The sequence below is a fragment of the Solea senegalensis genome, unplaced genomic scaffold (assembly GCF_019176455.1).
Source record: "Solea senegalensis isolate Sse05_10M unplaced genomic scaffold, IFAPA_SoseM_1 scf7180000016027, whole genome shotgun sequence".
NCBI lineage: Eukaryota > Metazoa > Chordata > Actinopteri > Pleuronectiformes > Soleidae > Solea > Solea senegalensis.
In genome coordinates this window covers 32,721-50,745 of record NW_025321555.1, presented here as the reverse complement: position 1 = coordinate 50,745, position 18,025 = coordinate 32,721, and the positions used below count along the sequence as shown (strand labels likewise).

The window sequence follows — 18,025 nt, the reverse complement described above, 5'->3', positions numbered from 1 at the left end:
TTTTTCTGCTCGGTTATTCCCATACAAATCTTGACTTCTTGTTGAGACAGACTGCGGAAGAAACAGCGGTCACAAGGGAGCAACACTTTTCTGCCGCCCCATCAGCTCGCTGTCGCGGCTCCAGCTCCACCCGTATCATTACTCTGGAACCCCAAGGGAAGGGTACTGGTTATTTTGGTACCATTCCTAATGGAAAGCCATGAAAGTACATACCGTACTGAACCGTTCCACAAGGTGGAATCGCGGCATTGGATTTACTTGTGTTTATGTTGCCTTTTTACAAATATAAAAGTTTTCTCATCTTGCAAACACTTTACTCTGATTTCATGACGACAGCAGAGTAAACCCTGATTCCAAAAAATGATCTTGAATGGAAAATTGCTTTCTAATCGAATTGTGATCCATGGAATCATAATCGACTTGAATCGTGGGATTCTGAAAGATTCACAAGTCTTATCAATTCGTCCGTCAATTGTTTTCTTGAATCATGGATTAGATGTTTGAGGATTTTTTTTGTGCTGTGGTTCCACACAGCAGTACCTTGATGACATTCAGACACATGTTGATGACATGTTTTGCACTGGTGCAGTAATCTCTGGCTCGGGAGTAGCACTTGAGGGCGTTGCTGAGGTCACCACAGTCCAGGTAATGGTCACCCAAGTCATCATGGCCCCTCCTGGACAGGAGGAACAAAAGAAAAGGATGTTGAGAGATTTGGGTCTGACATCAAAAGATGAATTTCAGGGTAGGGTTAGTCAGCAAGCTAAAACAGTATTACATAAGTAAATAAATAAACAAACAAACACCATCTGACTGGAGAGCATATTTTTTGTGGATGAATATAGGAAGGGAACTGACATTTTATACAAGCCAAAGAGAAACACTACAGAACAAGTTTGGTAAAGACTGATCTATGGCCATGTTATCCTACATCTACAATTCAGATTAAGTTCAGTCTTTTCCTTACATTTACATCTCAGGATGAACAGATACCTATGTCCCATGTAATGACTTTATGGCTTATTATCATTATTATTTCCACTAATAACTAACCACTCAAGAAAAAAATGATTAATCACCTCTGTCCTACTTATAATGCAGACTCACAACTCACAACCATCTGTCCCATCTAACTGGGTCAGTCTCTCGCCTGTAGATCTCTCTGAGCTGATTTCACTAGAACGAAGATCGAAAACCCCAACCTGTCTCTTTGACCCTGGGTCCGATGTCGCCCTTGTGGGCTCTGATACTGCTGCTCCTGATATCACTTTACGGATCTTTAAGTGAGCTGAGCAGATGTGTCAGTAGTTTAGAAATACTTTAAGATAAATGATGATGATAAAGGTAGAGCAGATTGTAACCTGTGCTCTGCTAGATTGTCAAGGAGGAGGAGGAGAAAAGGAGTCACTTGATATTATTGGTATTATTAAGTTTCTGTAAGTACCCACATTTTAGTAATCATACTTGTACTCAGTCAATACAAATTGGTGCATCTTTATTTACATCATTAACCATGTATTATACTGGCATCCTACCTGATGCTCTCTTTGATGGAGTTCCCCTTGTAGTTCTTCAGATCTGTATCAAGCTTCTCCAGTTTGAGCAGAGCCTTTTTTCTGGTGGACTCGGCCCATGCTGAGTCCAGAGGAGGAGGCGCTGCCCCGCCTTCAGGTACCGTGTCTGGAACACCCTGTACTTCCCTGCAATAGGACAGATTCATTCATTTTAGATGTTGATGACCAATTTGATCAGTGGTACAGAAATAAAACAATAATCATTTATATATATCCACCACAGACTTTCTCACACCCCTGGGGATAAATGAAGTTGTCTGTCTATCCATCTATGGCAAAGTGATGGGTCAACTCCTGTCTGGGAAGGCCTACTTCCTGTGTGCAGGTTATGGCTTGCAAATGTGTTCAAGGCAGGTCCCTGGTCTCACATATCATAACTTATCAACATAATATTTCCATTCTTTTATAAAATGTTTCGAAAGTTCTGATTTGCGTGCCAATTCTCGTCCATTTTCACGCACGTTTACGGGTCAATTTAGAGATCGTTGTGAAAGAAGGAAAATAACAGCTGAACAAGTAAACATTTTTTAATCAAGCTTCACTTGAATATTTGCCATGTAAAAAAAAGATGGTGCATGACCACATTACACCATCAACATATGATTTCCTCTGTGATGCAGTTATACCTAGACTAGGGGTGGGCAATTCCTTTCCACAAGGGCACACATGAGAAACATAAAATATTGCTGAGGGCCGGACCAATGGGCTGAATTAATTCTGTTCATTATTAATTTGATGTCTTTATGAAAAAGCAGTAAATTGTCTCATTTTGGTGTAAAATGTAGATTGTATTCAATTATAACTATTGAAAATATCAAATTACTATATTATATTATCTATGATATTATGAATACTACTATTCACTATACTGTATTGTGGTGTAGTGTGGTGAGTATATTGTCTGACACCAGCACAGATGGATCCAAAAATGGATTCAGTGAAATTAAATATGTATAAAAAGTGCTACCTGAGAACCATTTCAACTTTAGGCCTTTATGACAAGGGATGTTCTATGTCCTACCGTGTGGCCTCTGTGAGTTTGCGGTGGATCTCTTCATAGGTGTCAACATTGAAGGTCCTCTGGACAAAGGTGAGGGCCATTTTCAGGGCTTCCACTCGGAGCTGGGGGCAGTGTTCTGCAATGAACTGAAGCCTTTCAATACGCATTAATCCACTGTAGCTGGTGGCATACTGCTCCAGGTCCTAGACACCATGAGGTAAAAAAAGAAACAGATCATATTAATGTTATCTCTGCTAAAGTGACGCTAAAATTTTAAATTTCAGAAGCAAAGATGCATTCAGTACAGATAAGAGTCTGTTACACCGTTTGTGTCACCCATTTTTTTTCTGATGAAAAAAATCAACCCGACTATTGTCTGCAGTATGAATGATACAGCAATATATGGATATACATGATATTAACCCATATTGTGACATTTTGGATATCATCACAAAGATATCTGTGATGACTTTCTGGTTTTAAAGGCTGTTGCATTGATAAACTGGGCTGGGCGATGTGGTTTATGAATAATCTCTATTGGTAACATACACTGTAAATGCACTCTAAAATAAAATATCTACTGGTTCTGATTTTAAAATATACCAACTACATTTCATGTATCTTTTTATTTTATATGTATATGTAGAATATGTAATATTCAATGTATCACATATATCATATCATGTGTCACTTAATAACACTTAATTTTAAGCCTAATTATTTGTGTTACAGCAGAATTTGACCATATTTATAGTCAATTTCATTGTCTCTAACGCACACATAAATATTCCTCAATAAAGCCGGTATTATCTGAAATGAAAGGTAATATACAGTATATAGGTACTAAATGATTTAAAAAAGTTGCATCGCTAAGGTTTTGCAACAGCTGCAGTTTTGCAACATCTGCAGGAGACAATTGCATTATTATCAAGAGTTGGTGTTAGGGTAAGAGTGTGACAGTTTAATTGGTTAATACCAGTGTTGGATTCTCCACTATGTAGTTGGTGTCTGGAGCATTCTGCTGGTCCTCCTGAGGGTCTGCATCGATCTGCATGGGCTCCACAGATCCCTGACAGAAACAAAAGCAGCGGCACAAGGTTCAGCAGACCTCACAGTTCAACATCTCATCAGCAGCTCAATTCAAAAACCAGTAGAAAAGACAAGGATTTCAAGTTTGATTTTGGACTGAAGATCAATTTCAGGATGACGTACCATAGTATGAAAGTCTTGTGTTCTGATAGAGGGCAATCTCAACTAGGCGATTATTAATTGATTACTAGATTAATCATCAGCTATTTTGATAATCAAAATTGTGTTTGAGTGTTTTTATTAATAATTAAAACAAGTTCTCTGATTTTTCAGCTTCTAAAATGTGATTTTTTTTTTGGGTTATTTGCTTCATATGACAAACAGATGATTAAAACTGAATTATTTTTGGTTTGTGCTCAAAACAAGACATTTGAGAACATCTTCATTTTGAGGTTTGGGAAACAATGATCAACATTTCAACATTTTATGGACCAATCAAGACAATTATGAGAATAATCATTAGTTGCAGTCCTAATTTAAACCTAGGCTGGTTGCAAGACCTGAAATGATGACTGCCTTGTTCAAAAACTAGCTGTTTTCTTGTTGAGAAGATACAGATGTTGTGGTTGTTTACGACACGCAACATTATCAGAAACATGTAAATGCAATATGAGATGAAGTGACAGTGATAGCACCTGCAGGTAAGTCCGGTTACTTACAAAGTGAAGCAGAAAAACACATTCACAAAAAGACTGAGACTCAGATAAGTATAATAATGTGAAATGCTAAAAGAAGCACCAGGCAGTAAATAAATAAACACAGAAACCCATTTGAATGATGAGGAAACACTTCTGATTGTGTGATTCATATAAAAAAGTTCAACATGAGGTGAAGCTGTAGCTGTCAGAGCAGAGGAGAGTACACATTATACTGTATGCTTTTACATGGGACATAAATTGTAGTGCCCAGTCTCTTCAATGTTATGCTGTAACGACTAATAAACACAAAATCAACACATCATGTTTACTGTGACACATTTTCCGTCAGTTTGTTGAAGATTCTTTTACAAAACTGGACTGGTCATGTGGAAGAATTACAGCTGCAACAGCTGTGGTCATCTAAATATCCATTCTCGCTAACTGGACTTTCTAGTCACGCAAACATGTGGAGATGAAGTCGTTGACAGACTAATGACTTTACATTACTACAAATATTTATTTCAGTACTAGTGAGAAATGCACTGGCAACGTCCCAATGTTACAGCAGCTCTGCGGCGTGTTGACAACAACAAATGCTAACGGGACATTAGCCTAACCTGAACGTGTGTGTCTTTCACGGACTTGAAGCGGAACTTAAGTTTACTAATGCTGAAATAACGCTACATAGGAGTGAAACATTCAGCAGAAATAGTATTTACTGCGTCATGTACATCAGCAACTGCTGTTCATGTGGCTAACTGCTAATAACAGGAAGTTAGCGCGGAAATGCTAGGTTTAGTTAGCTGCGTGCTACAATGATAAATCGCCCTTTCATCAACGGTGTATTTTGCATTGGTTGATAAACATAGTAGTAATTCTGTTGACCTCTTTAACTAATTACTAAAAGTGTGTATTTATACCACTGTACGTTTGAATTAACCCCCGCCTATGGTGATGTTATTATACACTGTAGGCCTCCAAGCAGTTAGCCTTCATTTCCAAACTCTTTTCAAACAACCTGACAGTTTTATAAGCATTTAAGACTTTTCAAACGACGGTTTAAGAACCATTACACAAAAGCTTCAAACAGAAAGCACCGCAACAAAATATTACATAGTCATTATTTGTTCTTGTTCTATTCGCGTGTGTGGACAGTGAGAACATATAATTGGCGACCCTTGAAAGTCAGTTTTTAATGCGTCTCCGTATAAGTTATTCATATTAGTTGACAACATAAAGCAAATGCTTAGTGTTTTCTGCGCAGAACAACCGGAGTTGTGATTAACTTAGCCTAGCTAGCTAACTGCTAGCTATGATTGCTTAACAAGTGCTGTTTCCAGCGTCCTTTGCTGGTTTAAAGTCACGTACACAGCAGCGGCCAACACTTACCTGAAAATTAAACACTTGCACGGGTAAAGGCATCTTATTATTCAGTGCGGTCCCTGCTACACGCTCAATGTAGCACAAGGATGTCAGTGTAGACAACTGAGCTCCTGCAGCCGATTCTGGGTCAGTTGTCTATCTGTGCGACAACCAACGAGGGAGGGCGCAGTTTGTTGCCGTCATCATCATCATCATCATCATCATCATCGTCTCAAATAACACGACACAGTAACAGAAACGACAAACGAAAATAAATTCCGACTACAAAGGCACACAAAGACACACATAGTCATTAAAATAAGTGTCTGCTATGTTTATTGTTTTTATAGCAAGCCAGTGACTCTTATTTTGAATGCCATGGTGAAAGGAAGTGACGTTGAATAGACTAAACCTAAATATCAGGAGTAGCACCGTTAATCCTGATGCTTATTGATCCTGCCAAATAATTGTACTGTATATTAGACCATTCATAATCCATTATCCGCAATCACAATGCTAAATCTCAGTGAGAAACTCACATTTCACATGTGTGGGTTTCCTCTGGGTTCCTCCCACAGTCCAAAAACATGCAGATTAGGGGATTAGGCAAATTGGACACTCTAAAAATGCATGTGAGACATGTATGTGAGAGTGTGAGTGGATGGTTGTTTGTCTCTATGTGGCCCTGTGATGGACTGGATACCTGTCCATGCTGTATCCCGCCTTTCACCTGAGATTGGTGCCAAAGCCTTGGCAGTAGTGGGGTCAAGTGGGCGGAGCCATCTGCCTCTACTGGTGGGGGTGAAAGGAGACGAGCAGATGTTGTATGTTAGCAATGTCAGAATGACCACAGTGATTAGACATACACAAACACAGGGCAGAGTTATTGAAGTATTTTTTTAATTTGCACCTCTTTCCAGTGTTTATTTCTCAGTAATACTGTGTACACACACACACACACACACACACATTAAAACATGAATCATCCACTGAGTCGGCAGCTGAAGGCACATGTAACATTTATTAGGACAATATCTGGGGCTTTATAAGGAAAACTACACATTAGATAACGTGACAACACACTGAATCAGGCAGTACAGTAACAGTGACTTTAAAATGTCAAACTTGAAGGTGCAAAAAACCTGGACATTTGACTTTTCAAGTCTTTTTTTTTTAAGTTTTATATTTTAGAGTCCAGGATCTGGTGAGGCTCCATCATCAGTGGAGTAAAGGTGACAGGTTGGTTAGTACAGTATGTATGAGTGATCCCTGGAAGCAGTGTGTGCAGGCGGGTGAAGTGGAATGTGGCCGCTTCAGTAGGAGTGGTTCTCCACATACAGAGACTCCTGAGCTGCTGCTCCTTTGTCTCCTGACGACACATACTTCCCCTGCGCCGCCTTACTGTTGTTCTGAGAGGAAACAAGAAGTGAAAAGCATGTATGATCAGTGTCAGAGTCAATTATTCTCATACCATTAGATGTATTTGAACGCTACAGTTACAAGTTAATCTGATAAGAGTGAGCAGTTTACACACTTTGTATAGCACTGAGTTGAAATCTGTGTTTGTAACTGAAACACGTTCTCTGATGTTTTGTTGTTTATTTTGCTCCATATAATAAAGAAATCATTAAAAATGAATCATTTTGGTTTGTAGACAAAACAAGACATTCAAGACAAAATTTGCATTTTGAGGTTTGGGAAGCAAATCAACACTTTTCAACATTTTCTGACATTTTATGGACCAAACAACAAATCGGGAGAAAAAAACCAAAAACATTAGTGGCATCGTTGGCGCATACGTTAGTAACTGATACTGCCACACTTTAAAAAACCTGAACTATCACTTTAATGGTCGCGGTTAGGTTGGGACTGGGGTAAAGAGAGTAGGGTTTAAGATTTGAGAGTGACGGTGAGTTTAATGCCAGACATGCTGTGAATCTTTTCATACAAAGTCAATGTACAGACGGATGTAGACGCATATTTCGCGTTGGTGTATGACGCAAAAAAAACGCGATATTTGTGTCACCAGGCGCAGCCAACATCCGACCCATAAGGCTGGGTTTGGTAAATGTCTATTCTTTCACTTTTCTACCATGTTTTCACATGTTGACCAGCATCTGTTCCAGGAAAGAGAAACAGGATCAGGATCAGGATCTGTTTTAGTGTCTTTGGCCCTTCGACTCCAGAACTCGCCGATACCGATGCCCACATTTTCGGCAGTATCGGAGGCATTTCCGACACTGGTATCGGAATCGGAACAACTCTAAATTCACTACTGCTGAAGTCTGTGGCGTTTGCAAACTCACCAGTGCTCTCATGATGTACTGATCCTGACACGCCTTTGCGTTCTCCTTCTTGCCTCCCCAGGCCTTCAGAGCTGATGCCTGCAGAGCTCGGCCGTAGGAGAAGGTGAGGGCCCAGGGCCGGTGTAGAGGACACTGGTTGATGGCGTTCAGGTTGACGGTGGCCTCCTCCTCACTCTGACCTCCAGACAGAAAGGTCACACCTGGGAAAGAACAACGCACCCAAGAATAGTCAGGTTTGAAGCAATTCTACTTATGTCAAGAGTGTCCACAGTGTACACTGGTGTCACCTGGCACAGCCGGGGGTACAGAGCGGCGCAGGGCAGTGACGGTTGCCATGGCGATCTCTTGAGGGCTGTACTTTGTGGGGCAGGAGTGTCCAGCAGTCACCATGTTGGGTTTGAGAAGTGTCCCCTCCAAATAGACATGGTGGTCAGACAGTGCTTTGTACACAGCCGCCAGCACCTGAGAGCGACAGGAACACGGTTACAGATCCACTCACAAATGAAATATTGTCAATCAGGTATTTGATCATTTCCAGAGTTTCAAGCTTATTTTTAATCCCTTTGTAACAAGAGAAACATAATACGTTATAATAAGTTTTATTATACTGTTTTACAAGTCGTTCTCAGTGATTATTAACTACAGGATTCTGAACATTTAAACAAAAGGCTTTACTTCATGACATCTTCCAAAACTGATTTTACTCATACTTGACATTTGAGAGTAGAGTTTCTGATAAGCTCAAAAAGTGTCTATATGACACATTCTGCATGTCAAGGTCAAAGGTTAAATCTACACTAAACACCTAAGAACCAGTCTGATATCACACAGAAAGAAAACCCTCACATCGATGTACAGCTGTTTCCTGCCTATCTCTCCTCTCAATCCTTACGCGTCGGGGGAGGAGTTGTTCATGTTCAAATTTGTATGAAGTGCTGTGAGACACAGCAGAAAGGTAAGGATTGCTTTATCTCATCTTTACTCACTCATCTTTTACTTACAAGACGTGCGTTCTATTCAAAGTATGCACAGCACAAGTGAGGACACGTCACTGCTGGAGGCGTTTGGTGTTGGCAGACACTGAGGGAGACGTGGCGCAACACTTACCAACCTGCTCACACAGCTACACACACTGGGTGTACGGTGTTCCTTTACTCACCTTCTCTGTCACATACTGACAACGCTTCAGGTCATGGTCTCCATCCGGAAGAATCTCAGGCTCCACAATGGGCACGATGCCATGCTGAGAGAGAGACAGACAGACAGACAGACAGAGAGAGAGACACACAGAGACAGAGAGGCAGCAGGAGTCAGCTGGTGGATGGAGGACAGTACCACAGACGAAAAGCACTTCCTGTATCGAGGTTGTGACATGTGTGTTACATCATTTGTGAGTGAGTGAACAGATATAAACCATCCAACTGCCGATCATCTGTACCACATACTTTCTTTAAATGAGGGAATTATTTAGTTTTTTGTGTTAAATGTAGCTGCATGAGATACAGGTGATTCCCAGCACCTGCAGCACGATGAGGCCTGGTTCACATTGGGGGTGTGGCTTGTGCGTCATAGCTGCATGTTAACGAATGACAGTGTTGCACGTTCTCAGCAAAAATAGAGAAACGTTATATGTTGATAATAATGATAATGACATTCTACCAGCATGAGAACATGAACACATTAATATGATGAACAACAATTACATGAAGTTGTGTGTGTGTGTGTGTGTGTGTGTGTGGGACTCACCATCTGACAGATACTGGCGTAGCGGGCCAGTACATTGGCGTTCTCCATGATGGCCAGCTGGGACGGAGTGTTCTGGGTGATCTTTAACACACAGCGCCACTTAGCAAAGTCAGCACCGTCCTTCTTATACTGAGCACAACGCTCGTACAGGCCGTCCAGACCTGACGGAGGCGGAGCATAGACACAGGTGAGTGATGGACGGACAGACAGACAGATAGACACAGGTGAGTGATGACAGACAGACACAGGTGAGAGTGATGACAGACAGACAGGTGAGAGTGATGACAGACAGACAGGTGAGAGTGGTGACAGACAGACAGGTGAGAGTGATGACAGACAGTAAGACAAGACCAGGAGCATCTCTACCTTGAGTGGTGGTCTCTCCGTTGGTGCCAGCAAGGGGAACCACGCCCTTGTCCACCTTGATGCCCACCACCATGCCCTTCTCTTTGATGAGCTGAGGGAAGGTCTTGTCATCGTCTGTCTTCTGGTAGAGCGTCTCATGGAAGAAGATGACTCCTCCGATGCAGGGGTTGACCTGACTGTCGGCGGTGAAGAGGAGCTGGCGGTAGAGTCGTCTGTTCTCCTCTGTGTTCTCCACACCGATGCCCTGGAAGCGCTTGGCCATGCTGCCTGGAGGAGCCACGAGAACACAGTACAATATTAGGTTGTTTTTATCTCTATAGTGATATAAATACACTATGAATGACTCATCTGTGTAGTTTCCACCACGTTTTTCTCTCTTATTCAGTAACTCTCTCACACACACACACACACACACAGAGTCATCAGTTTTATTTTTTCTGAAAGGGGTAAGCATACTTTTTTTTTGATATACCACGATTGCTAAAAATGGTTGTGCTGTAACAATCTCTCTCTGTCACATACACACTGTGAAACCCTTCCTCTCTTAAGTTAAAAGTGGTGCAACTTCTCCTTTAAAGGCCAATGTTGACATTTGAGTTTTTAAAAAATCTGTATTATCCAAGATTAATGTTTTACATAGAGAAATAATAAACGGTCTGTTTTCTATTGTCAGGGTTCTCAAACTACGTGATACGTTGGTACGTGAACGTTCTTCTGGTGGTAATAAGTAGAGTCACCTTATTTCTCGCTCCATGTTAATCTAATGTCACTAAACCACTGTGTGAAGTATGTGAGAGGAAGAGGAGGATGATGAGAGAGCAGATGATCTTGTTGGGAATAAATGTGCCTCCTGTGAACCACTGTATGTCACCGTTGGTGATAATGGTGTTACTGTGAGAGCAGGTGTACAAAGTATACTAAGAGAACCTCCCTGAAGTGGACAGTGGTTGCCTTCCTCCTCCTCCTCCTCCTCCTCCTCCTCACACACAGCAGTAAGTGTGGTCCAGTCATACCTGTGGATTCATCAGCTGCCAGGATGCCCTTCCCGGTGGCTACGATCCTCTGAGCGATATCACTGAGCTCCTTCTTCTGCTCAGTACTCAGGAAGGGAAATGCGTGAGTCATGGCGACTGTAGAGGAGACAAGGACATACGATCACTCTATATTGATGATATGTGACTTCAATGCAAAAACATTCGGCTACACACTGAATATTAAGGTTGGGTGATAGCTTATAAATAATATATGGATATTGTTAGGCTGCACACATGTTGTTTCTCCGGACACATGAAAGGTGTCTCTTTTGAGATGTTAGAGTGACAATACACTGTTATTACCTTTCATTTCCGATAATACCTGGTTTATTATTTCGTGGATTGTTTAATGTTCACTGACAGATAGTCACGTGCGTTTGAAACGATGTCATTGCAGTCACTTTAGTGTTCAGCCTCCATGTTGCTGTATATGTAATTATATGTGCACTTTATATAGTAAAGTAGGTGTAACGTAACGTTCCCAGCGGAAAAACGCGTCATGGGTCGTTACCGAAGTCAAACTCTCACACAAACATGTAATCAAACGCTAACGGACGTGAACAATTCACCGTTTCTTTGTACACAGAGTAAAAGTGGAGTTAGCAGCAGTGTAGCATCATTTCCACAGTGATGGCGGCACTTCCGTGTCCTTCACTCTCACGAGTGAAGGACTTTGAAAGTGAACTCCCTGTTTAACACGGACGATGTTCCCTGTTCACAAACATCGTCAGTGAGGGTAAAAGTACGCGGTAAATCTCAACGATTTAACCGAGAAAACGTTGAGAAAACGAAAAGCAATTGATTGACTTTACACCGCACTGCCCTGTGCGTCAATAACGTCACTGATAATAATATCAGTGTTAGTTGACACGGACTCTACGAACACAAGACAAATGAAACTCACCGTCTTTGTAAAAGATCAAGTAAAGACTTTGATGCAGGAAGTTGATGCTTTCAGATGCTCGAGCTGCTGCTGCTGCTGCTGCTGCTGTGACAGGACGAGGATGACAGAGAGAGCCACCGCACTGAAGGGCGAACAGGATAGGAGCAGAGGGGGCGTGGACACGGCGCTCATCCTCCAATCAGAGCGCGGCTCTTACTGGGATTGACGCAGAGCTGCATCCAGTGTGGGAGGAGACTGTGGTGGTGTAGTTCGGCTGTGATGGACAGGAGGAATGTGAACCCGTTTTCTTGTCTTACAGGCAACTACTGCGTTAGCTTAGCGCGTTCTATATGTTAGTGTTTACTGCATAAAGACATTTAGAAACTTTTCTTTTTGAGAGATTTAATCTTACACAATTTACGTGTCTACATATTAGGAGTGTCCTTTGAATAATTGGTTTGTTACAAGAGATTAAACTCGTAAAAAATGCCCAAATTAACTGTTGTATTCTAATTACCCACCGCCATTACGTTGCTCTACACACATGGTGTTTATACCATGTTACAATTACTGAATACAAAACTATTATAATGTCAGTAACAATAATAATAATGTAACACCATGTTTGTCACGTTACCTGTGTCAATGGCAACATTAGACAGCCTTTTCTACCAGGAAGCTGACACTTGTTGTCTGTGAGACAGCCGTGAGGGCTTACTGAACACTCTGCAGCTCTGGGCCTACGTGAGGATCCTCACATGTACAATGCAGCATCATGAGCATCATCATCATCATCATCACCACCACAGAGAAAAGCCCACTCAAGGCTACCACGTTACTGCCAAGCTTTATATGACACAATGACAACAGTGTATATAAGTGACAGGCCTGGCACCAGACTTCTTCCATGAAATAACAATAATCAAAAGCCCAATCTTTAGAAAACACTGATCACTCACTCCATTCTGAAAGAATCAGTGCTTTTAGGAGCTGCAAGCTCCAAAAACGAAATCCTGTGACTATTTCAAGGTTAAAATACACATTAGAGTATCATTGAAATATTATTAATGAAAATAAAACGTACAAAAGCTCATTAAAATTTAAATTCCTGAAGGATTCTCTGTCAAAACAGCAGCTCCTGTGTCTCCACAGGGTAAAAATAGTGATTCATTTATTTATTTCCTGCCGTCTGATGGTGAGACAAACATATATTTAAAATATCATATACTTTGTCAGGTGTAGATTTTATCAGATGAGCCTTTTTTTCATTGACTAACATCTGTTTTGCCTTGTGTCCCTGTTGGCAGCCTTATTTTATTGTCAGTGCTGGAGTCTGTCTGTCAGACTGTCTGTCTGTCAGTCTGTTAGTCTGTCAGTCAGTCAGTCTGTCAGTCAGTCAGTCTGTCTGTCAGTCTGTCAGTCAGTCAGTCAGTCTGTTAGTCAGTCTGTCTGTCAGTCAGTCAGTCTATTGATCAGTCTGTCATAGTCAGTCAGTCCTGTCTGTCCAGTCCGCGGTCGGTCCTGTCAGTCTGTCCAGTCAGTCAGTCCAGTCAGTCTGTTAGTCAGTCTGTCCTGTCAGTCCAGTCAGTCTGTCAGTCAGTCAGTCAGTCAGTCAGTCAGTCAGTCTGTCTGTCAGTCAGTCCTGTCTGTCTGTCACATCAGTCAACCTGTCAGTCAGTCAGTCTGTCTGTTAGTCTGCCTACCTGTCCAGTCCGGTCAGTCAGTCCGAGTCTGTCTACATCGGTCGATTAAGTCTCGGTAGTCTGTCAGTCTGTCCGCATCTGTCAATCAGTCAATCAGTCAGTCTGTCTGTCTGCCTGCTTGTCAGTCAGTCAGTCAGTCGACGAGTCAGTCTATCCAGTTAGTCCAGTCAGTCCAGTCAGTCTGTCTGTCTGTCAGTCAATCTGTCAGTCTAACCAGTCTGTCAGTCAGTCAGTCAGTCTCTCTGTCTGTCAATGCAGTCTGTCCTGTCAGTCAGTCAGAGATACTCTGTCTGTCTGTCTGTCTGTCTGTCAGTCAGTCTGTCTGTCTGTCTGTCTGTCTGTCAGTCTCTGTCTGTCAGTCAGTCTGTGCTGACAAACCTTAAATAGCTCATCCTCAATGTTTGGAAGGGGAGTGGAGGGGAACTCAGGTGGTTGCAGTCTGCTGTCTCACCAGTAGATGTCATCAAATCTACATATTAAAACATTACAGGGAAAGATATGGTATCCTTTTGTTTGGTATTTGGCATTATTGAAAATACACATTTTTTGGAAACAAAATAAATAAAAAAAACATAATCCTAATCCAGAATTCTAAATTCTTTTTCTAATCCTCTTCCGTGATAAATCTATTCTTTTCATTCAATCATTCAATCATGTTGACTTGCTAGTTTGGTTTGTAGGTCTCTGTACTCTGTACTGGGCTGTTCGAGGGTATCAGGCACTTCCTTTTCCATTACTCCATAATACCTGCTCAACATGGGCGGGGTCATCATAGCACGGCTTTGCCATGAGTTCTCTCTGGATCCTCTCATCAGCCACCAAACACAGGAACATCTGCACCTGACCAGCAGACCGCGGCGAGTCGAGATGAGCCAAGTGATGTTAGAACTGTATAATGGAAAAGTCCTGTGAAGAGTGGTGGACTTAACTCAGGTGTGGCCTCAATCCCAGTCCCAACTTTTGAGGCAATGGAATGCATTGTGTGCACAGGAGACTGCAATGACACAATGGCTGTGGGCCTGGTCGGGCTCAGAGCCATTGTTTGATGGTGGGCCCTAGATCCCCTAAGCCTGGGGCCTTGAAAATCTGTGAAAACATTCCTACTGCAGATTTGAATGTGTTGACTGGACAGTGGGACATTAATGAACTTTGAATGATGGAAAAGTATTCAAATTCCTCATGTGTGGCATGAAGTGGCTCATGTTTCCTTTGAAGAACCCAACTGGATTGTGAGCTAAAGGAAAAACTTCTCCTCTCCTCGAACAAACACTGAAGAGAAGCTACATTTTCACTTCCACACTCTGTCTCTTTCTGTGACAGTGGTACCGCAGCCTCACAGCAGGAGTCTGCTCTTCGTTCTCTTCGTCTCTCCTTCATTTGCTCATCTTCAGGAAATATAACATGTTTTTTTACACTGAGGTAAGAAGACAAACCTAAAGTGCAGTTATTATTAGGTTTTTTTTATTGTTACTGTGCTTGAGAAAGAGTTCCGCTCTGAATAAAAGACTGGAGAGGGAAATGGAAATGAAAAGACTGACTTTGACCAAGATCCTAAGGACAATCGCATGTCCACAAGCAGATCAATAGAAGTGGACAAAGCATCTCTTATAAGTTGTCCTCCCATCTTAAGCTGAGTCAGCGCATTCACTTTGTCCTGGAAAGTCCTTGAATTGTATTTATAGTAATACATAGACTCACACACACACATCTCTCTCTCTGATAGAAATAATGACATGTTGATATCTCCTAACCCAGTCCTGGACCCAGACCAGGGTCCAGTACTTTTTTCATTGGGATCTCCAAATGAGTTTTAGCCTTGATCTTTTCAGCTTTCATTGTTTTGTTTTATTGTTCTTTCTGAGATGTCTGAGATGTGAGACTGGGCACTGGTGACCTCCACACCCTTAGGAGGGCTTTTCTTTATATCTATTAAATAACAATAACAGTAAAGTATTTGTGGAGTTAAGTCAAACCTTGATTACAAAAATATTTATCCACTTCCCACAGTACCACACAAAGACAGCATATGTCCACTTCAGGGTGTGACTGACCATTGTTTTCCACCCCCAACAACTCAAGCACAAGAAGCCCAACACAGGAAAACTGTCAGTCAGTCATCATCTAACCGCTTTATCCTCCACCAGAGGGTCGCGGGGGGTGCTGTGCCAATCTCAGCTACATCGGGCGATAGGCGGGGTACACCCTGGACAGTTCGCCAGTCCATCGCAGGGCCACACAACTAGAGACAAACAACCATTCACTCTCACACTCACTCCTATGGTCAATTTAGAGTGTCCAATTCACCTATTCCCCACATTGCATGTTTTTGGACTGTGGGAGGAAGCCGGAGAACCCGGAGAGAACCCACGCACACACGGGGAGAACATGCAAACTCCATGCAGAAAGGCCCTTGTTCCAACCGGGGCTCGAACCCGGGTCTTCTCGCTGCAAGGCAAGAAACAGTAAAGTTAGAGATTAAAAATGAGATTAATGCGATTAAAAAACATAACACGCTAAATATGACTGTTACTAATTATGATAATTATTACTAATTTATGGGTTAGAGGACATTATTCCAGACCTGCAGTATTACATTACATTACATTTCATACCCGGGCTGGGGTGTAGGTTTTGATCATGTCCTGGACGTAGGCTGGACCGGATCAGTATCCTGACATCTTCAACTTCCCTTCTTCTTACTCCAGAGAGTCACTGAAAGCTTACAAGAGCCTGGAGGGAAACAAATGGATGCAATCTGGTTTTGTGACAAACATTCACTTCTGGAGTCCACCGGCTAAAGATAGCGCTGTTGTCACTGGGCAGTGGCATGTAAATAATCGCTTTGTTCACGTTGTTCTTGGTGAGTACAGTACGTCTGCAGAGGTGAGCGGCGTCGTGACTTTGGTCGTGTGATGTCAGCGACTGGAGCTCTCCATGCAGGAGAGCTGGAAAACCATGTGACCGCGTTTTCCTTTGGGTTTCTTTGTGGCAGGAATTCTGGGTTTGAACACAAAGATGGTTTGATTATGACGCGTTGTATTATTTGTTATTTAGCACAAAACCACAAATCTCTGATTTTGTTGATGTTTATCATGTCTATACATTAGCGGTGTAACAGTACATAAAAGTACCTTGCTTTTAAATGACTAAACACACAGTCATTGCTGCACATACAGAACATACATGAACAGAACTTGGTTTTCATCAAGGTGAATCTCACAAATAAATCAAAAGTTATGATAATAATACTAATAATAATAATAAAGATCATTTATAGTGCAGCATGTAGAAAGTACATGTCATCAATATTTTCAGCTTCACATTCAGTTGGTCTAACAGTCCCAGCTTGTAAAGATTTATCCAAATTCTTATTAGAGTTTGCTTAAATATTCAAGTCAAGAGAATGACCACTAGAGACGGCAGAGAGGGGATCAGATGGAGGGAAGAAGCAAGGCTGGCAGAGACCTAGCCCTGCAGGATCTACAGCACCTAACCACAGAGCTAGAGAGGTTTGCTGGGAAAGATCTGAGAAGACCAAGGCAACGGAGGTGGGAAACCACTACTGAACATCATTGTCATTAACAGCCAGGTGGAAACAGTGGAACGTTTCACTTACTTTGGCAGTGGCGAGTTAGAGCTTGACATCAGAGCAGCTTCAGTGTTTCATGGGAAGAAAAGCATCTGGTCAGCAACCATCAACCATCAACCTTCAACCATCAACCATCGACCTTCAACCATCAACCATCGACCTTCAACCATCAACCGCCGACCTTCAACCATCAACCGCCGACCTTCAACCATCAACCATCAACCATCGACCTTCAACCATCAACCGCCAAACCCTTCAACCATCAACCGCCGACCTTCAACCATCAACCATCAACCATAAAACCAGCACAACCATCAACCATCAACCATAGGCCTTCAACCATCAACCATCAACCGCCGACCTTCCAACCATCAGCAACTTCAACCATCAACCATCAACCTTCAACCTTCAACCATCAACCATCAACCATCCACCTTCAACCATCAACCTTCAACGATCAACCATATATAGTTTCTGATATAGTGTATAGGGTCGTGTGTGTGTGTTACTGTCTTTTACAGTGATGAAAAACAGTCATCAGCTAAAGTTTTTGGAAGCTTTTTGACAGCTAAAGTTCTTCCACTGATTTATGAACATGTTTTTGTGTTTGTTCTCATTCATCCCCTCTATCTGATTCTGTTTATCCCTCCTTGTTGAGTTTCATCCCCTGTAGACTGAAGCTACAGCAGCTGTTCAGGGACCACAAGTGACACTCAAATGAGCAAATAAACAACA

The 18,025-nt window shown here is 42.0% G+C and overlaps 2 protein-coding genes across 2 annotated transcripts; both read right to left on the bottom strand.

The window, feature by feature from the left end:
* Positions 1-6: 6 nt before the first annotated feature.
* Positions 7-5,853, bottom strand: gps1 (G protein pathway suppressor 1). Its single transcript, XM_044017914.1, has 5 exons — positions 5,691-5,853; positions 3,551-3,643; positions 2,596-2,777; positions 1,536-1,700; positions 7-676 (listed from the first exon to the last, which is right to left on the bottom strand). The coding sequence occupies exons 1-5, from the start codon at positions 5,721-5,723 to the stop codon at positions 493-495; spliced, it is 657 nt and encodes a 218-aa protein (XP_043873849.1). The 5' UTR covers positions 5,724-5,853; the 3' UTR covers positions 7-492.
* Positions 5,854-6,665: 812 nt separating this feature from the next.
* LOC122762714 (fructose-bisphosphate aldolase A-like) lies at positions 6,666-12,144 on the bottom strand. Its single transcript, XM_044017911.1, has 8 exons — positions 12,020-12,144; positions 11,095-11,211; positions 10,082-10,348; positions 9,716-9,876; positions 9,129-9,212; positions 8,257-8,431; positions 7,970-8,169; positions 6,666-7,072 (listed from the first exon to the last, which is right to left on the bottom strand). The coding sequence occupies exons 2-8, from the start codon at positions 11,204-11,206 to the stop codon at positions 6,977-6,979; spliced, it is 1,095 nt and encodes a 364-aa protein (XP_043873846.1). The 5' UTR covers positions 11,207-11,211; positions 12,020-12,144; the 3' UTR covers positions 6,666-6,976.
* Between the last annotated feature and the right edge of the window lie 5,881 nt (positions 12,145-18,025).

Excerpts from the sequence above, each read along its gene's own strand:
- gps1 (XM_044017914.1), bottom strand. The coding sequence starts at position 5,723 with ATGCCTTTACCCGTGCAAGTGTTTAATTTTCAG. Across the intron at positions 2,778-3,550 it reads TAGTGGAGAATCCAACACTG|GACCTGGAGCAGTATGCCAC; the intron begins GTATTAACCAAT and ends CATGGTGTCTAG. Across the intron at positions 677-1,535 it reads TCCATCAAAGAGAGCATCAG|GAGGGGCCATGATGACTTGG; the intron begins GTAGGATGCCAG and ends CCTCCTGTCCAG.
- LOC122762714 (XM_044017911.1), bottom strand. The coding sequence starts at position 11,206 with ATGACTCACGCATTTCCCTTCCTGAGTACTGAGCAGAAGAAGGAGCTC. Across the intron at positions 9,213-9,715 it reads ACGCCAGTATCTGTCAGATG|CATGGCATCGTGCCCATTGT; the intron begins GTGAGTCCCACA and ends TCTCTCTCTCAG. Across the intron at positions 8,170-8,256 it reads TGTACCCCCGGCTGTGCCAG|GTGTGACCTTTCTGTCTGGA; the intron begins GTGACACCAGTG and ends GTTCTTTCCCAG.